At 53.5% G+C, this 19,938-nt stretch overlaps 1 protein-coding gene across 2 annotated transcripts; it reads right to left on the bottom strand.

Moving 5' to 3' along the window:
- Nucleotides 1-81: 81 nt before the first annotated feature.
- Nucleotides 82-10,665, bottom strand: GGA1 (golgi associated, gamma adaptin ear containing, ARF binding protein 1). Of its 2 annotated transcripts, XM_005488590.4 has the most exons (17): nt 10,290-10,665; nt 9,848-9,932; nt 9,473-9,548; nt 8,748-8,846; nt 7,430-7,553; nt 6,862-6,962; nt 5,727-5,807; nt 5,181-5,318; nt 4,952-5,033; nt 4,646-4,753; nt 4,215-4,370; nt 3,393-3,457; nt 3,081-3,259; nt 2,693-2,976; nt 2,320-2,489; nt 1,975-2,085; nt 82-1,823 (listed from the first exon to the last, which is right to left on the bottom strand). In XM_005488590.4, the coding sequence occupies exons 1-17, from the start codon at nt 10,318-10,320 to the stop codon at nt 1,713-1,715; spliced, it is 2,001 nt and encodes a 666-aa protein (XP_005488647.1). In that variant the 5' UTR covers nt 10,321-10,665; the 3' UTR covers nt 82-1,712. The 2 variants fall into 2 exon arrangements, with proteins under 2 accessions (XP_005488647.1, XP_074395462.1); XM_074539361.1 differs by lacking the exons at nt 9,473-9,548; nt 10,290-10,665 and having other exon boundaries at nt 9,848-9,918.
- Nucleotides 10,666-19,938: the final 9,273 nt, after the last annotated feature.

The raw sequence follows: 19,938 nt of genomic DNA, 5'->3' as shown, positions 1-19,938 counted from the left end.
ACAGCATGCAGAGAAGCTCCTCAGGGGTCCAGGAAAGGTAAGGGGAAAAATGCATTCCTTAGGTCAAAAGACAGAGGAGGATCAGGAAAGAACTCTTTATTTCCCATAAATACAGCAGATTCTTCGCGCCGGGCGTCTCGTTTTAAATGTTTGTTTTCTCCCATTTACAGAATTTTGCACTGAAAATATATACAAGTCTATTCAAGAACCAAACAAGATCTGCAAAGAAAAAACCCATACAAAACCCTGAAGAGACAGGAAAGGGAAGTAAGACAGCAGAATCCCAGCATAAAGACCTTGCTTCCCCCTCCCCTTTACTGCCTGCTGTGCCCAGCTCTGAGACACATCATCTTTGCTGCCTGAGCCTCGAGTGTGAGGCACCGTGCTCATCTCCATCTCTCACACGCTTCCTTCAACCTCTGGCAAGCCACTGCAGAGCACAGCTTGCCTCTGCTTTTTATGATCAGGCCCTCTCCAAACCAGCTTAGGGACGGGAAGCAGCTTCCATGGTCCTAAGTCCCATGGGATTGGGGATTGCTTGGGATGTGCTACCCTCGGTCTCCTCAGTGCTGCAGATCCCAGCTCTTGTGTCACAGTGATCAGGCAGCTGGGGCGAGCCCCCTCCCCGCCACAGGGAGCCAGGCCTGCCCTCAGCTGCAGCAAAGGTGCACAAGGCACAGCTGAACCCCCCCGTGCCCTAGTGCAGAGCTTGGTGGTGATGAGCTGGGCTCCCATCTCCCCCAGCTCCCAGCCCATCACTCACCCCTCTGCGAGAGGACACTCAAGAGCTGAGAAAACCCTCCTGCCCCACCGAGCTCTCCAGCCCAGCTGGGGAAAGGAAGCGTCACTGCTGCTTCCTCTCCCCATCTGTCAGGAGGCTGCAGGCAGTCTCAACCCCTAGAGCATGCCCCTCTCTGGCTACCATTCCCACAGCTTGCTATGATAGATAAAGCCTGTGGGAATGGTTCCTACCATGCCGTAGGGGCTCAGAACGCCAGCTGAAGGGGCGGGGAAGGCACAGAGCAAGCCCTTCCTAGCCCCTGAGGCCCCACCTCTCACCAACAGCTCTGTAAGCAGCTAGGACAGATATGTGATGATCACTCCCCCTGAGCCCCCCCAAAGCAGAGACAGCTGTCTGCTCTCTGGTGCTGGAGAGATACCTAGGCTCTGCTCAGCCCAGTTCCTCATCAGCTCCAGTGTGATCCCACATGGACCACATGGAATCACTGGGGCCCAGCTCTAAGGAGGGGGCAAGGGGGCAAGAGAGAGCACCATAGAGCACGAAGTAGCTGAAGGGCTGAGAAGTGTGGAGGGAGCAGACAAGGAAAAGGATCTTCCTTTGCTAGGCCTTGCCCTGGGCTGAGGCTGTTAAAGCTCCCCATCCTTGTTCCCCTATGCACCTAAAGCAGGAAAGCAGGGTTAGAAGAGAAGCTGGACAGACTGGGGAGGGAGTGTCATCTTCAGAAGAGCAGGGAAGGCAACTGTTCACACACATGAAGCTTTCCACTCCACTTCTAGTCCTGTGAGATTAACATCTGCTGGCATCTCTGCTCTCCTCCTTGAGGCATGCTCCCTCTGGCCCTTGCCTGGCCATCTGGAGAACAGAGCGTGAGCACCAGCCCCCAGCCACCCTCCCATTTCCTCTGGCTGCTCCAGCCCCACAGGGTTGGCTTCCCAAGGAATCTGCAGTGTAGTGCCTGCAACATGTGGCCCTAAAGGTTTCCCCAAGATTCTGGTGGGGGAAACTGGTCCACGTCCCCAATTTCATTATAGGTTTGCTCTCCCATGGTGAAGGTCAGTTTGTACCGTAGCCTCACTTTCTCCTGGAGATGGGAGAAAAAGGAAGAAAGGCATGAGGCACAAACCATTCACATCTCAGATGCTGCTGAGTAGAGGGAAGAGGGATAGGGTAGCGAGGCTTTGCCTAAGCACCAAGACCAGCCCCTGTTCATGCCCCAGGGACAGTGCTGTTACCTTCTGTGGGTTAGCGAGCAGCAGGACTTGGGTGATGGCACTGGGGTGGACGATGGGATTGAACGCTGGCAGCTCTGTGCCTGAGGGAGGCTGCAGCTTCACCTTCATTATCTAGGGAGAGAGTGAGAGGAGAGAGTGACCACATTCCTGAGAGTGACTTGGCAGCCAGAAGCTCTGCTGCACTTGGGAAGCTCTGCTGTCTAGTCAAAGAGAAAAGCATTGTGCTAATCTGAAGGCATCAGAATTTGCTCCCATGCCCAGGGAGCTCTCTCCATCCACCCAGTTTTCCTGCAGTAGAATAATGCTTTGCCCAGTTTGGGACCTCAGCCCCAGCAGCTGTCTTACCTTGGGGACGGCAGACTGAAAGACAATATTGCGGATGGGCTGCGGGGCCGTGCTCAGCATAGAAATCACCACCACAAGCACGTCAGGCCTCTCAGGCAGGGCATCCTTAGCAAAGTGGAAGAGGACACGGAAGCCATGCTGATCATACACTGTCACAGGGAGGATGCTGCCTGTGGGAAAGGCAGGGACACAGCAGTCAGCCAGGAGGGAATTGGCCTGACAGTACCTTTCCCCATCATCCTAGTGACGGAGACACCATTCCTCTCCAGCCTCCACAAAATCCAACAAGCAAGAAGTTTCTTCACATTCTACCCTTCCATGTGTGCAGGGCTGAATCCCCCCATGCCTGCCCCCCTATTTTTCCCCAGCTCACTGGGTTTGATTGACTCCAGAGGCACAGTGATGTTGGCCAGCGAGATCTCCTGGGGCAGCACAGTGGCAGGAGGCCGTGGTGGCACTGCAGTACTTCCTGCTGGTGCGGTGGCAGCTTTTGGAAGTGTGGCAGGGGCAGGCAGCTCTGAGGTCAGAGGCAGCGTGGGGTTAGGGGAAATACTCTGGAGTACAGGCAGAGCACTGGGATTGTGGGCTGCGGTGCCAGAGCTGCTCCTGTTCTGCAGATCCCTCAGGGTGAGCCGAGGGGGTGGCTGCTGCTTCTCCCTACAGGGGGAGAGATTGAGTGGAACAGGGCACTGAAATGCTGTCCAGCACCCAGAAATGGAAACAATGGCAAGAGATGCCAGACTGCACTACCTAGTGCTTACCATCGCACTTGTTGAGATTCTGGAGGCAAAGACTGCTGCAGCAGAGTCTTGCCCAGGAGGTCCAGGTCATCCAGGCCACTGCTGCTAGGAGATGGTTTTGGGGAGGATGCACCAGCATCTGCTTTGACTGGTGCTGTTGCCATGATACGGGTGATATTGAGCTCATTGCTGTCTGATGACTGTGAAAAGAGCACAGAGGAGAGCCCCAAAGCAGGGTAGCATATCAGCACCAGCTGTAACATGTTTCCCTGCCTTCATTTGAGGGAGCTTTTACCACCCTCCCACCCTCTGCCCTAGCTCCCAGTGCATTACCTGGAAGCTGTTCCAGCCGCTGCTGTCACTGGCCTGGACAGGATGTGGTGCTGGGTCATTCAGACCTGCCAGGAGTATAAGCAAACATTCAGCTTACCTACCAAATCAGTAAGAGCATTAAACATGGCCTGAGTAAGACACAGAAGCAGCAGGGCAGAACTGCCAATGTGGTCTCCATCTCTGGCCCCCATCCTTACATGGGGGAGAGCCAGGAGGGTGACAGTGGCTTTTTTCTGTCCAGATGGCTTCATTTATAGTTCATGTCTCACTGCAATCAGCAGAAAAATGACTGCTACTGAGCTGACCAATCTGACTGACCATGTTGTCTACTTGATGCTGTTGTACTCAAAAGCACTTGACTTAGGAAACAGACACTTTGTTGTGCAAAGCAGGACTCTGGAGCATTCTAGGAGTGACACTTTACATGAGTTCATGTCAACAGTTCTGGAAGTACCCTGCATCTGTTGTCAGTTCATGACTTCAAGAGCATGCAGAAAACACGAGGAGCTGGGGGTGACCCACCCTTGTGATCCCATCTGGGGATGGCCATTGCATCACTCTTGATTTACCTGCCAGGTCAGTTTACCCAGAGCAAATCGGTGGGCACATTCCTACAGGCTCTCTCTGACTAGCCAGGAAAACACCATGGGACTGAAGTTCAGAATTGTAGCAGAGTCCTTCCCTCCTCTCCCTCACACTAAATGAAAGAACCTCTTTGTCTTTCATTATTCACTTCTACCAGAGCTCTCTCTTATTCATGTTCCTGCCAAAGAAGAACTATCTAGAGTCAAAGAATGAAGAACTTTTCTCTGGATTTCTCACCTAAAGACATGAGTTCATCATCCAGCAAGGAGACAGAGCCAGCTTGGTCAGGCACAGGGACTGCTGAGCCACCTGAAAGGGTGGGCAAGGCTGGGTAGGAAGGGCCTGTTGCTGGAAGCTCCAGGCCAGACAGATCTAGAAGTGCTGAGGTGCTGCCTGCAAAAAGAAAAGACTGAAAACGTTGTCCAGTCCTTATGCAATGTGGTGAGGCCTCGCTCCCATCCTTCCTCACACCCGCTGCTCTCCCTTCCAGTTCCCCTTCTTCATGCACCAGTCACATCCACAAGCCATTTCCTTATCTCACCAGCCCCACTCTAAGCTCCTGCAGGTTTCCCCTTTCCACTTCTCTCAGTCCTCTCTTACTCTGCAAGAAACCAGCAACAGGGTCCCTCTGCTTGACCTTCCTGTCCCCATTCTTCAAGTCTCCTCACCTCGAAGGGGACTGGCCACCGTCTCCCCATTGATCTCTTCTCCCCGTACAAGGTGCTTGTAGAGATTGATCACCTGGGTCAGATTGTCATTGGCTTGCAGAATCTCCGCTGAAAACAAGCATGAAACAGTGAAGAGAGTAACTCTTATACCCTAAGTCTGTCTGTTTCTCCCAAGCAAGGCCCAAGTTGCTGCAAACAAAACCACTGCAGAGAGTGTTTCCACCACTGCTGCTACAGGCTGCACCAGGCTACACTGACACCTCCAGGGCAGGCTCAGCAGGAAGGAGAAAGGACAGATATGTTTACCTAGAGCTTCATCATTGTCTTCTGTGTCACTGGCGAGCCGGAAAAGCATGGGCCTCATGCGCTCACAGCGCTGATACAGCTCCTGGGACAGCAGAGAAACAGTCATAAGGTGAGCATGCTGAGCAGCGGGACGCTCAGCTGGGTGTGCAAAATAGGCAGGAGGATGAGGGGATAAGGGTCACCCATTTCTGCTAAGCCCAAGGAGGATTCTGGGATTGCCTTTCCTCACCTTCATTAGGTCCTCATTGCTTTCCGTTGTCTCCCCCTTGCTGTAGTTTGTCACCATCTCTGTCAGCAGCTTCACGTTGTTGTTCACCTCCTCAATGGCATTCACCCTCTTGGAGATCTTCTCCATGCGCTTTTGGTCCTGGAGGGGAAGTACATGGGGAAGGATGTCCTCACCTGGAGAGGAGGAAGGCCAGGCCAACCAGCCAGCCTGGACTAAAGCCCAGCAACAATTCCCTCAAAACAGCTCCCACTCCAGTGGAAAACTCCAGGTCATCTCAGGGCAGGAACATGTCAGACAGGGATGGAATTGCTCTGGGTCTTGTGCTGCAGCAGGGCTTGGGCCACAGAATGCACTCAGAGCCATTCCCCCAAGTAGCCAGGGGATGGCAGAACTCACACCAGGACTCTTTCACAGCTGCCGCACCCAAATTTTGGGCAGAAGCTCCATATGCCTTGAGGTCATGAGGTCACAAATCCAGTCCTCCTTTGGTGCCAGCCATCACCACCCAGACAATGACCCCCCAGCTCCCTTCTTCCCCAGTCACACCTCCTGAACCATCTCCTTGATGAGCTTGTTGGCAGCCCGGAGATCCTCAGGATGGGAACTTTTCAGGAGGCGAGCCAGCGTCTGCAAAAGAGAAGGGACTCCTGAGCTCAAGCAGAGGGATGGCAGCCAGAGTCACTCTTGCATCACTAGAGCCAAGAGCTGACACCATCCCGAACCTGTATCTGGCAGTGGACAACTCCAATCATTTAGAAAGCCCAGCCACAGGAGCCTGTGGGCTATCAGAGACCAGGGAGAGAAGTACAACTGGCTTGGCTTTTCCTCTTGTAGTTCTGATTATGCAAGCTAGGTCTTTCCCTGAAGATCCCCTGCATTCAAAACCTGCTCTGGCCTGCCCATTACCCACCATGGAGAGTCTGGGGTGCAGCAGCACTGAGACAGGAAGAGAGCCTGGTTTATGCAAGAATTGCCATGGCATTGTAATGGACTCCCACTTGGACTTGTTCACATGTCTCTTTGCTGGTGGTGGGAGAGAGCTCCCACTTCCTCTCCACAGTCAGTGAACTGCCCATCTTCAAATCCTCATTTTCAGACTGTGACCCATGGAGGCAAACTATATCCCTTACAGCAAAGTGGCATCACACTCCTGCTGTAGAACTAGACCCAGAGGAACCCAGTACTTGCTTAAATGTATCAGCACTCATAGTGCAGAGGTTTGCCTGAGTGGTGACACAATTCTCATGGAAAGACAACACAGGATGGGTCCAAGTGGCTATAAGTGGTTGGGCAATAGGCAGATTGCAGTGCTGGGGGTGGGGAAGAGATAACAGCAGCAGCATCTGGGGCTGAGATTTAAACTTCATGGCCAGATAACTCCAAAGTCTAGAGAGCTCACAGCAGCAAACCTCCCCAGACCTGCTTGGGCCAATGTCAGTGCCTCGCCCTTTGCACCATCCTGCAGCTAAGTGCTCCAAAGGTCAAACAGACCCACATGCCCCACTCCTCTGGATATTTCCTTTGTCATGATTTTGGAACAGGCCCTCAGCATTCCTGTGATGCATTTTCTGAAAGGACAGCATGTGCAGCAGGGACATGGACTCTCCCACATCAGGGGGACATAAGGTACTGGAGCAGGAAGATGAAGCCTACTGTCCCTCTCCTTGCACAGAGCCTTTACCTTGGATTTTTCTTCATCATCAAAGATGATGTTCTTGGGTCGAGGAGGAGGCGGTGGGAAAGGAGCGTCATCAGGAAGTTTGGGGTCACACTTGACAATCCCTGCAGTAGAAGGAGAGATCAGGAAGACTCACCCACGCAGGGATGGCACTGCCACCCAGGTCTTTTTTCCCTAATGGCCCAACAAATCCAGCTGGGACTGAGGATGTGTGGGTTAGCTCCTGTTACACAAGATCCTGATTGTGTTTCCATTCCCCATAAATATCCTTGCTTAGAAAATTCCAGCCTATACTGCTGAAGTAATTGCAACCCTTCAGCCCCAGACCTTTCCAGTGCCCCACCTCCCACATGAGCAGGCAGATGAGCCCTCCAACCCAGCAACTCCCTCTGCTCAGCCAGGAGCCCCAAGGCACCTGCTCTGTCTCCTGACCCTGGTGCTGAGTCAGACTGATGGATGCCCTGGGTCTGGGCAGAGGGAAGGGAGAGCTTGTTTCAGCTTTCTCCCAGACAAAAAATGAAGGTGAACAAAACCATCTGTTCACTGCCCCTTCCAGACCACTACCTCTCACCTTGTTTCTTCAGCATCTGGTAGGCTTCAGTAATCTTCACCTCATGAGGCAGCCCTAATGTCCAGCTGTACATGAGCTCCAGGATCTTTGACTTCACTTTCTCTGATGTCCGGCTGCCAAGATACTAGAGGAAGAGAAAAGAGGAGGCATGAAGCTGATCTGAGCCTTTGCAAGTCTGGCCTGTTCCTCTCCTCGCCCTCCCAGGAGAAGTGAGACCGTTCCCAATGGCACAAGGAGGAAAGAGGAAGCAGGCAACAAAGCTCACGAGGGCCTTGCAACACATGCTATGCTGTGCCTGGTTTCCATCACAGGAAAAACAAGAGGTGTGAGAAATGCTGCAGCAGCAGCTGCTCAGTGACAGGTGGGAAGGCTCAGGCAGGTCTCCTGTCACCTTGTGAAGGGAAGGGTCCTGTGAAAAGAAGCTGCTCAGCAAGGCAGCCCTCTGGGAGAGGGGTGTGGGTAACAGTCTCAGAGGCAGGGCCCTGAGCAAGGTGAGCCCCAGCTGACCAGCACCCAGCAGGTGCCATGCAATCATCCTGCAGCCTTCTCACATGGGTCTGATGGGAGCACAGCTGGTACAAACAGTGCATGTGCCACCAGAAACAAGTGGCTTAAGGCAGAGAACATACTCTAGGGTGCCAAGCAAGAGAACTTTAGGATGCTGCTGTCACTGTCTGGGGCTGTTCATCATCATGGATCACAAGCTGTGACTGGCAGACAAAGGTTTTCCTTAGTCATATTTAGCCTGGGTTCCCTTAACTCTACGCTTGCTGGTGTTCACTGCCTTGACTGAAGCAGGGGAGCCCGCACAGCTTGTTCTGCTGCAGGAACAGCAGCATCAGCACAGGAGCAGGTACTGACTTGGTCCTTCAGATGGACTCACCAGAACACCCCTGACCAAGCCTGGGCTTGCCGTCCAAGAGTGTCTCAGTCAGGTTGGGACACCCCAAAGAGACATGGTCCTGTCACAGCTGGGGGATGTTCCTGAGCACATGCAGCACAGACAGAGCCCTACAGGGATGCAGGGAAAGAGACTCCAGGCACGCACATGAGCTCAGCTGTCTCACAAGTGCTGGCTGCACCATGTCCAGTTGGTGCTCAGCTTCCTACAACAAGAATCAGCCTGGAACAGCGGGGTGAAAACTCACTTCCCACCAGAAAACTCACCAGGAAACAAGGACTAGATCTCCTACTAACACTGTCCTATTTGGCCCATGTCCCAGTGGGTGTCTGACCTTTTTTCTCAGCCACCACTTTTTCCCAAAGCCCTCCTGCCACCGGGCAGCATTCCCTTCCAGCACGATGCCTCGAGACCCACCTTAGGGGACACCACCTTGATGAGCTCGTTGAGGAAGCGGAACTTGCCCACCTCATCGTGGAAGCGTTTGCCACAGCTCTTCATGCACGACTCCAGCACCTGGGGAGAGCGGCCATGTGAGTGCCAGCATGGGGCCAGCAGCAGGGTCAGGAGCCTGCTCCTTCCTGCTTGCCCATCACCAGGTACAGAGCCCGTGGCTACTGTCACAGCAGCACAAAGGGACATCCCCTGCTCCCTCCCGGGTGCTCAAGCACCCTCCCACAGGGAAGAAAGATTCCCATCTTTGGGGCCAGTTTTTGCAGAGATGGCTGAACAGCCCACCCAAAGGGTTACCCTTAGAGAGGTCACAAACACCAGGGTTTCAAACTAGGGATCCACAACATGATTAAGAATCATTGAATCCTTTAGGTTGGAAAGTATCATCAAGATCATACAGTCCAACCATCAACACAGCACTGCCAAGGCCACCACAACAAAAGCCAAAAAGCTTCTCATTCAACTTCAACAGGCTATGATCCTTCTAGGAACAAAACCTCTCCAAGTAACCTCTCCTGACTTGTGGAACCACCTTCAGTCCCTCTCCCACCCAAGGGCCCAGGTGCTCCAGGGCTTTCTCAGACTGAGTTCAGAGGGAATTCAAAGGTTCCTGTGCTTCTCCAGTCAAGCTGGAGCATCTCCACACCCTGCCCCTCCATCTAGCTCTACCAGCCTGCAGATGCCCTTACCGTGAGGGCCTGGATAGCTTCCCATTCCTGTGGAGACTGGATCTTGTGGGCAAGAAGCCGGGTGGCAAGCGGAGGACTGGAAGGAGTGAGGGGAAAAGAAAAGCTCGCCAGTTATTGACAAAATGTCTGGTACCTGCATTTCTGTCTGGGAATCCAGAGCTGAAAAGCATGTGGCAGGCTGAAAGTGCTGATAAAGCACTAAGACACCTCAAAATCCGGAGGGAACCTTCCATTAGCAGACCCCCCACCTACCCCCACCTCAAGGGCCTTCATGCCTATTCAGCTTTTGGGACAATCCCATTGGATTTTGCTGGGTGGGAAATCATAACCAGGCCTGTGACCTGGAGAAGCCTGGGGAAAGGACAAAGCACTTACCCCTCCAGCTCCTTATTGAGCTGCTCACAGAACGCATTGATACCATCCCAGTCCAGGTCCTTGTTCAGGGGGTTTGTGGCTTTGTCTGCGGGCAGGAGGAGGGGACGGTGAGAAGAAAAACCCAACAGGCTCCTACTGTGTGGAAGGACATCATTGATGCCACTCCCTCCCTGCCAACTCCAGCGGGTGCAGCAGCAGCAGGGGACGGCGTAGGAGGAGAAACACACTCGTGTCCACTCGCCCCTTCCCACGGCAGTCCTGTGCACCAACTCTGGCTCCCTCCTCCCTGCTGACCCACCGTACCCCTGCCTCCGGCTGGGCCCTGGGGTCTCACCGCGCCCGCAGCCCCCCCTCCCTCATAGCCCCCCTCCCTCATAGCCCTGCGCCCCCCGCGCCCGCCCCGCCCCACTGGGAGGGCAGCGGTGGTCGCAGCCGCACTCACTGATGCGCGCCTCCAGCGTTTCGGGCTCCATGTCGGCGGCCCGCGGCTCCTCAGCGGGGCAGCGCCGCTCCGCCGCCCTGCCGCCGGGCCCGGCGCGGCCGCGCCATGGAGAGCCGCGATCGCTCTGGCCACCGAGAGCCGGAAGTCGGCCGCGCGGAGCGCCGCTCCGCTGCCAGCGCGCCCCCTGGCGGCCCGCGCTCCCCCTGCACCATCAGCTCACCGCGCAGGGCAGGGAAGGGCGCGGGAGGCGGAGGGAAGCGGAAGGAAGCGGAGGGAGGCGGAAAGCCCTCCCGGAGAAGGACACAGAGGGCAAGCGGGCGCGGGGCGGGGCGGAGCGCCGGAAAGCAGCGCCGCGCGGAAACCGGGCGAGCCGGCCCCTCCCAGAAAAAGCCGTATTGCTGGAAGGTGAAGCCACTTCCGGCGGGCAGCCAGCGGTGTCCTTTAAAAGGACACGAGCCCGCCGGGGCCGCGCATGCGCGGTGCGTGCCCGCCGGGGCCCGATCGTGTAGTCAGGGTCGGGTGTCAGCCAGTAATAAATATAAATATAAATGGCAGCAAGTGCCGTTCCATGCACTGTACTGTAAATAGCAGCTGATCTTCTGGCCAGCGCCTGGCCTGGCCCTTCTGCCTGGCCGAGCAGCGTGTGGGGCGGGCAGGGGATTGGGGTGCTGGTGATGCTCCAGAAACTGCTGGAGCGTTCCAGAAAAACAAACTCCGTTTGTCCCAGAATATAAACTCCGTTTGTCCCCGCTTTCCGTGTGGCTCTGATGATCCAGGCCAGCCAGCTGGGCACCTAACAGCGCCTGTTTTCTCTGTGCTCCAGGAGCAGCACGGCTTCTCCCCGACTCTCTGCTTTCGCAGTTTGCTTTCCTGCCTTTCAGATCCCGAGGGATCTCAGGGAGCGCCGGTGTGAGGGGTGCCCGCTGAGGGCGGCGGGCTTGGGGCCGGGGCGAGCCAGGGCCTCGGCGATAAGAGCACAATGCAGCCGCAGCTCGGCGTTCCGGCCTCTGATGTGCAGACAGGCGTCTGAGCGCACCGCGGCCGGGCTGGGTTACTCATTTACAGCGCTAATCCCGCGGCTGACGGGGGAACTGCCCTCTTGTCACCCCTAATGGCTTTTCCTGATGGATAGCCATTGTTTTGGTAAGGGCTTTTTGGCCATTAAAAAGCACTTTTTGGCGCCTGAATGTAGTTCTTTTTTTAACTGTTACTGCCTTGCATCACAAAGCCCTTTTAAAGTGCTTTTCATAGAAAATTGCAACATCCTTCCCCTTGCTGTGTTCAGGCACGTTTTACGCAGATTAAAATAATCTTATGAGTCAGCCCTGCCTGTCACTATTCCTTTGATTTTTTCTGAGAATCCTGAAGTCATCTCTAGGAGCCCTCCAGGTCATGTACGATCTGCATAGAAGGCACGCACTGCTCCATCCCCCACAGCGATGCCTCTGAATGAGAAGTTTCGCAGGCCGGTGTTTTACACAGCCCCCTTTTGCTCAGGTTTCGGTCCGTCTGAGTCTCGAGCGTGTTTGTTTTCCCGTCTTTGGCAACACCCAGTGGTTAGCAAGTGCAGGATGAATGGAAGGCTGCACCTCTTTTCGGCTGGTTGCAAACAATGGCGAGTGAACTCGTGCATAACAGTCCTGTCAGCGGCGACCTTGCGTTCATTTCTCACAGATTTAAAAGTCTCTTTCCCCTTTGGTACATCTGCTTTCCATATAGCAGGGACCCAAAGTGCAGCCAATGGAAAAAGAGATCGGAATGTGAATCTTTGCTCCCTGTAAGAGCGGCTAGATGATGTATAAGGAACAACCTTTGTCCCCTCGATTTATTTTTACCGACAGCTGGAATTTTAAGCTAGGTTTGGATGGAGTGAGGCGCTCCAGGTTGTAATTAACACTGCTCCAGAGGGAAAGTACCGGAGCTATAATTAGCTTGGAGCCAGTTGCGGAGGAAAGTGGTGGCGTGCAAGCCAGAGGCCTGGATGAGCACGGCTCATGGGGTCAGAGCATGGCCCTGGTTCGGCACAGGGGCTGAGGTCCCAGGTTCGGCAGAGGGGTGCAGTCCCAGGTGCGGCACGGGGGTGCGGTCCCAGGTGCAGTCCCAGGTTGGGCACAGGGATGAGGTCCCAGGTTGGGTACAGGGATGCAGTCCCAGGTTGGGCACAGGGATGCAGTCCCAGGTTCGGCACAGTGATGCAGTCCCAGGTTCGGCACAGTGATGAGGTCCCAGGTTCGGCACAGGGCTGCAGTCCCAGGTTGGGCACAGGGATGCAGTCCCAGGTTCGGCACAGTGATGCAGTCCGTGGTACCCGGCTCCGCAGCACCGCCCGCAGAGGGCACCAGCAGGCAGGGGAGCGCCTGCCTGAGCAGCCCGGGCTCAGCGAACGGTCCTGCTGCTCGCGCACTCGAGGTGAATCCCAAACAAGCCAAGTCCCTCTCCATCGGGAAGTGCCGGGTCCGCCTGAGAGAGGGGTTTTCCACCTGCCCTGTCATCTTCTGCCGGCCAGAACCACCCTGTCACCCCTTGTCAGTTCCCATGTTTGCTTGGCTCTGCCGTGTGTGTTTATGTGAACCCTGTGATCTTTTTCAGATGTGCTTGTGTGCGCTTCCTCCTGGGTCGTCAGCTCTGGTCCAGGACATGAGCCTTCCTATTCCCATCAGATTCCTTTCTTTGGCAAGGTGTTCTGCCAGAGACCTTTCACTTTCCTGAAGTTTGGTATTGTGATCTTTTATTACTTTGTGTGTGTGTGTGTTTGTTTGTTTGTTTTCCTGCTCTGGCTGACTCCAGCAGCCAGTTCCTGGGGGCTGGCTCAGTTTTCACTCTGCCACTTTCTCTTGGAACAAGCAGGCAGCACCTCTCCTAAAAACACCTCGGACCATGCACTTCTTTACATAGTCCTCTGGATTTGCAGCCCTGCCATTCCCTGACCTTGGCTAATCTCCTTCCTTTTGCAATACTTTTAAGCACCTTTCCCAGCAGAGGGTTGCAATTAGAGAGGCAAGTATAGAGTTGCATACTTCTGTAGAGGGAGAGCAGGTTTGAGCTCCTTTAATCTAATAGGAAATGTCTCCTTCCCTTTCATATGCAGCACTTTCTTGTATGCAATCATCTACCAGGATTGCTCCCTTCCATTTCTTTCAGCAGTTTCCCTTTCAGCTGTAGGAAGACCTGTCCCCGGTGATCAAAGGCATCCTTCTGCAGCTACAGGAGCAGAATGAGGAAAGAGGATGCTGCATAAGGGATCAGAAAACCTGCTGGCTAGATCTCTGCAATTAAGCATGTCTTGAAGCAAGACTCAGGGAAATACTCAGCTAATCTTGCTGCCTCAGTTTCCCTGGTTGTTAGCATGGGGGTATAATTTCATTTTCTTCCTTTGGGGAATTGCCTTGACCTCTGTACACCAATTTTCCTTTCCACATTGGTTCTGTCATTAGAGCAACTGGCTCAGCCAGACAAGTGAGAGAAGCAAATACCAGAGTTAGAGGTGAGCTGTGCAGATCCCTGTTTCCTTGTGTTCAAGCCTTACTTCCCAGCTCAAGGGATGTCTTTATTCCTTGCCTGAGCAGGCAGCAGTGCCTTTCTGTGCAGTGTGGGGTGTGAAATTGTCTCTTTACATGCTGGGGAAGGCTCAAGTGGGTTTTCTGATGCTGATAGCTTCTTTCCAACAAAGTCTGGGGCATTTGGGCTGTGCTCTGAGAACATGGGAATGCTCTTGCTGGTGAGGAGCTGTATGTGCAGCAGGCAAAGATGAAATAAAACTGATGGGACAGAAGCCCTCGTTGTAGCTGTGGCTTGGGGGCTGGTAGGTTTTGTAACTGGAAGCTGAACAAGGAGAGGAAGACCCGCCAGGTTAGAGCGAACTGCTTTGCATTTATGGGGCTGAAGTGAGCGCTGAGGGCCATGAGCCCGCAAGGGGGAGCCTCGATGGAGTCATTCATTCACAGCACTGCTGATGAGATCAGCTCCAGACTGGAACAGATCCATGACCAATACTGTGCACTCGGTGCTCAGGAGTCGGCAGAGGCCCTGGAAAACGTGAACAGATTCACCCATTCTTGCTTTACCCCTTGCTTGCAGAGTTGCAGCTGGCAGATGGGAGGGGCATGATGAGAGAGCACAAGTACTGGAGGGAGAAAAGCATTTCAAGAGTCTGGATTTTGCTGAGATACAGTTTGGCTCTAAAGAACAGCAGGAGGGAGAAGGAGAAAAACCCTATTGCAAAGGCATTTTTCACGGGCACCCAAGCGTGATCTGAGCAGAAATTGGCAACACGAAGCTCAGCATCCTGAAGCAAATCGGGGAGCACAGCTGCAGCAAATCCCCAAGCTGGGTGATGAACACATCCCCGCATTGCGGCGACAGCCAAGCGTGCCTCAGTGCAGCGTTTGCTGGGGATGGTTAATGTGGCAGCAGCCTGGGAGCTCAGGGATCAGCCCTGTGCAGCGTTTGCTGGGGATGGTTAATGTGGCAGCAGCCTGGGAGCTCAGGGATCAGCCCTGTGCAGCGTTTGCTGGGGATGGTTAATGTGGCAGCCGCCCAGGAGCTCAGGGATCAGGTGTGTGCAGCATCTCTTTTCCTGCTGCAGAGTGCCCCAGTGCCGAATGCGCGTGTACTCAGCTGTGCAGCTGGCGCAAGTGTGCCATGATGAGCTTGAATAGATGGGTTTTGGCCCAGGCTTGAAAATCCCCCATTGCCAGCGATCTCTTTTTGGCTGCAGCCGCCTCAGGTTCCCTAGGAAACTCCAGTGCTGGCTGAAGTCTGGGCTGTGGAACAGCGGGAGGAGGCAGTCCGGCGGCGCCCTCCCTGCAGCCTGGCTGCTCAGTCTCTGCCACCTGGCACTACCGCCAGCTTCTGCCCCGCTGCTGCTGCTGACGGTGAGGAGCAGCAGGGCAGAGCGATCCCAGTGCTGGGGCAGGGTGGATGTGGAGCCAGGGATCAAAAGAAAGCTGTGACCCAAGAGGAGGGGGAGGGAGACGCTGAGTCTGCATACACAGATTACCCAAGGGTGGACCTGGCTTTTCATAGGCGCCTTTCTAGTCCCTCTGGCTTCATCTGTTTTAGTAAGTGCAACAGGAGCAGGGCTGGGCCTGAGCATTGCCTCAGGATGATGGCTTGTGTCGTGCAGTTGTTAGCAATCCCCCTGCCTTGGTTTTGAGCAGTGGCACAGTGCCCAGGCATAGCTGGGGGACAGGGTGGGCTGGGGGCTGTTCCCAACAGAGCCTTGGTGCCGTGCTTTTAACCCCATGGATGGGAGCTGTGTTCTGCTCCTTGGCTTTTGGGGCCAAGGGTGAAACAGCTACACCCTGTAAGCCCAGGTCCTTCAGAAGACAGGTTTTTGAAGTGCAGTCACCTGCAGCCTGTATATTTATCCTCTAATTTTCCAGCGTTTTCCTCGTTGAAGATTGGGGAATGTCATGCAACAGGTCGTGGGTGAGTGTGTGGGATGGAGGTGTGTGTGCCAGACTGAAACTGGGAAATGCTCTGTCTGCTGGGTATGGCTGAACTGTGGGTTGTGACTCAGTGTCCAATACTCCATGCTATGCATCGTTGGCTGCATTTGACCTTCTGTCATGTGGGGTGGGAGAGATATTAGGAGAAAATGTTGTCCAAGCAAATGAGGTCAGTGTGTGGGCCTGCTCCTCGATGCAGGGATCAGACAGGCCTGGGCATACAAGCACGTGGAATTTGCCCTTCTGGCTCTCCTGCTTGAGGTTGGCAGAACAAGGAGCCCATGGAGCACATGCTTCTGCAAGAACTTCCCATGCACACACACCTGTGTCCTCTTTCCCCTGCCACCCCAAGCCACATCAGGTTTGGGAGCTCAGCCAGGGAGCAGAACAGGGGCAGAGCTCATGTATCCCCCATTTAACACGCTGCTGACAGACGTGTCCCCCAGCCAGAAGAAGGAGCAGGCGCCTTTTACCAGCCTCTGCCTTGTCTCCACTTGGAGGGACTTTGTTCAAGCCACTCACTGTTCCCCTCAGCTCCACAGGCTTTTCAAAGGCAGTGTCCATGTTCTGGATGGTTCTTGCTGCAACCATCTTGCACTTTTGCTGTCCCTGATGAGCAGCCCAAGCCCCCTCATCTTGGAGAGGAGGGAGATGCTCCTAGCAGAGGGTGCTCCTCTTTCCGCAGAGGTTGCTACTCCCCAAAGAGAGCAGCTTTGCATATGGAGTAGCCTGGTTCCCAGCAGCAGTGCTCTGGCTGAATTTCAGGAGGGTTCTGGGATTTGGTAGGGTTAAAAGCTGTGGTGTCATGGCATGGTTCAAGAGTGGGCTATGAGACTTCTTCCCTCTGGCTGCTGTGCTTCTCCTGCTGGTGTCCAGAGCTAGTGTGAGGCACTCTTCAGTTCATCCTGAGCCAGCTCTCAGGGAAGCCCTGTCTCTGACAGAGATGTTCAGGAAAGATTCCCACCCCTTTCCTAATGAGGCCGAGTGAATAATAGAGATGTTCCTCAGGGATGGTGTTGTAAGCAGTGCTACGTGCATGTTCAGGACCAGAAAGCAGGTCTCCACTAGCTTTTCCCTGCTGTGTGGATGTGTGTCCCATCCTGACAGAAGAGATAAGATATCTGCTGCAGATGGGAACTTGCCTGGCAGTCGCAGCCACCTGTCCTCACATTGTGCTTATCAGATCTCCCAGCTTGGGAAGTCTGTTTGAGTCTGTTTGTTGGCAACGGTGTTTGAGGCTATTCAGCCTGGGATATGATAAGATTAGTCTGGGGTGAGTCGCATTGAAGGCATTTAGTTTCAAATATTCTTTTCCTCTCTCTGGAGCAAGCATCCTCCGTCCAGGAATCTGACTGCAATTAAAGCCTGGTGTTTGTTTTGCTGCTGGGGGTTCTCCAGGAGGGGAGCAGCACAAAGAAACTTGGGGGCAGCTAGAGAGACACAGCCAGGTTCTGGCCCCTGCGTGTTGCCAGTGGTGAGGGGAAAAAAAGGACAGCAGGAAAAGGCACAAACTGGAAGGAAGGGAAAGAGAGCCAGAGAGAACAAAGAGCTTGGCATGACTGCTGGGAATGCAAAATAAACATCCACTGTGCTCCAGTGAGGGCTGATGTACTACTGGCCACATGTGTCAGAAACAAGAGTAGAGGCTCGTGGGTGCAGTCCAGAGAAGGGACAGGACGCCTGTGTGGGACAGGGTGTCCCTGAGTGCCCAGTGCAGTGCTGGAAAGGGAGACCAGGTGTCCCATCAGTGCAAAGCAGTCACTGCCCTGCTCCCTGGAGTGTCTAGTGGAGATGAAATACCTCATGGCAGTGCTGTGGCCCAGCTCTTTTCCTGTGTCTCACTCTGAAGGTTCATAGGTATTTCTGGTGCCCTTCCCTCTGGAAAATGGGAGAAAAGGAGTATGGAGAGTCATTTGTGTGGGCCTGATCTTTTCTTAGATCTCCTTCAGATGCCTGCAGTTCCCTCTTTAGATGCCCATTTCCTGCACTGAGTCAGTCATTTGGGGATTTGGACTCCCTTTTTTTGGCAGCTTTTCTTTCCCATGTTCATCTGGTTTGGTTTTTACTGTTTCATTTTGCAGTGCCATCAAAGGGAGTTTGTTCAAGCTGATTTTGCAGCAATGGATAGTTTTGACTTGACAACCCCTTCCTTTGCAGACCTCAGTCATGGCCTTGGGTCCAGGGTGGGTGACCCCTTCAGATGCTCTCAGAGCTGCTGTGTGGTAAGGTGGCTTGCTGCTTCCCAGTGGAGATGAAGGATACTTGGCTTTAGTAACGTGAGCATGGGAGAACAGACTTTTTTTTGCTCCCCTTCTTTCCAGCCTGTGAGCTGTTAATTCTTGTGGCTTTTCGAAACTTGCTATTTCTCCTGTAGCATTTCTTTCTCTCTCATTTTTTTTTTCCAGTGGATGAGCCACCATTGGCATCGTGCCTCGTGCGTGTGACTCAGATGGATTCTGCTTGTCTGAAAGATTCCTGCAAGTCCTCAAGAGTTGTCCAACCTGCCTGGGCTGAGCGCAGGAAGCCGTGAGAATCACTCTGAAAGGGAGACTCAGCAGGCACTCTCACTGCTTGCCCTGGCTGTGCTGGGGGGTTGAATCCAGGATGGCTGCTCTGCAGAGGGAGGTCCCCAAGGACCTTTTGTATAATGGTGCAATGCTGCATTTCTGTTTTGCTCATTCTGGTTCCAGCCAGCTGGTCTCATGCTGCCTCTGTTGTGGGAAATGGTCCCCTTGAACTCAATGAAATTGGGCTTGGGGCATCTTGGAAGTGCCATGGCTTCCACTGCAGGAAGACTTCTGTTCTTTGAATGCCTCTGGTTTTCAGACTTAATTGGACCCACCCAAGGGCTGATTTTTTCCAGAGACACTGAATGCCTCAGTACCTCCTGTTGATAGTAGATGGTGTGATGAGAGAACAGCATCTTTGATACTGCAGCTTTATCAAATAGGAGAGCACAACTTCCTTTTAGCTTTTTGCACAGGTTTGCAAAATGATTTGATTTGATTTTGTGGCTGTGAAAACTTTAGGATGAGAATCCAAAGAGGAGGAGTTGATTTTGGATGTGAACTTGGGTGTCTGTGCCTCAGTTTCCTCTTGTGAGGGAGCTGCCATCTTCTTTGCTCAATGGTAAGATAAAACAGTTGCAGATGATAGTCTTTTGGTGGAAGATGCAAGTGGACCACAAGACCTCATGAAGCTGATCCTTTGTGGAGTGCTCTTTGGAGGATCCTTTTCCCATTAAGTTAATAATATCTCATCTAGAGATTGTGGGTAAAGCTGTGTGATCCCAAAAGTCCCAGAAAGAGAGAAGTTGTGAGCTTTCTATACATCTTCTATTTTCCAGCAGGGAAGCTTTCAACACAAGGGAATTATTATCTCCAGATGTGTTTTTGAAAGCCTTTCCCGCAACCCGCATTTCCTGGCATGCACCTATGAGTGAAAGAATTGGAGAAATGAAGTCTGGAAATGGAACTGGGTGGCATGCCATCAGTGCTCTGACCTCCCTTCTCCACCCTCTGCCACTTGTGTTCATTCCCCTGCCCCTCAGCCAAGCTGAGGACAGAAGACATGACTCATCTGGCAGCTTGGGTTGATAAAAATGACCCTTTATCGACCAACTTCCTTGCAAATGAGCCACCTTTCTCCCCTTCCCTGTGCACAGCTCAGACCACACAGAAATGTTTATACAGACTTCAGAGCTGCCTGAGACAGACATTCCCTGCAAAGGTTCAAGGACATAACTTGGAAAGCATCTATCAGAGCACGTTTGAGCTCTCCCATGGAGATGGGAGATGCCAGCCACCGTGGCACCACCACCCTTCAGACAGAGGAGGGAGAGAGATGGAGACTGAGGCTGTACTTGTTCCCTGTGCTCTTCATCTGCTCCCCTGCTTGATGCAGATTCCCTTTCTCACTGCTGCCCCTAGCCCTGAAGAAAGGTTTGGGCTTTCCCCCACATTTTAGTTCTTCAGCTATCTTTGTCCTTCCTTCTTTCCACCACTTCCTAAGGAAGAGAAATTGCACCCTACAGCTGAAGAGGGGTGATGTTCATGGAGAGCCTACTGGATGCTGATCTCCTGCCCTCTGGTTTAGATCATGGATGCTAATTCTGTAGTTTCCACTGGTGCTCTGGATGATGCACTGTGAGGAAGCTGAGGCAGAAGGAGGAACAGGAGATTAATCCTTTGTTCCTTCCC

Source organism: Zonotrichia albicollis, chromosome 4 (genome assembly GCF_047830755.1).
Source record: "Zonotrichia albicollis isolate bZonAlb1 chromosome 4, bZonAlb1.hap1, whole genome shotgun sequence".
Classification (NCBI taxonomy): domain Eukaryota; kingdom Metazoa; phylum Chordata; class Aves; order Passeriformes; family Passerellidae; genus Zonotrichia; species Zonotrichia albicollis.
This window is presented reverse-complemented; position numbering and strand designations above follow the sequence as displayed.

Coding starts and splice junctions, on each gene's coding strand:
- GGA1 (XM_005488590.4), bottom strand. CDS start 10,320: ATGGAGCCCGAAACGCTGGAGGCGCGCATCA. Junction 4,371..4,645: donor GGTGGCCAGTCCCCTTCGAG/GTGAGGAGACTT, acceptor TTCTTTTTGCAG/GCAGCACCTCAGCACTTCTA. Junction 3,458..4,214: donor TGATGAACTCATGTCTTTAG/GTGAGAAATCCA, acceptor TACTCCTGGCAG/GTCTGAATGACCCAGCACCA.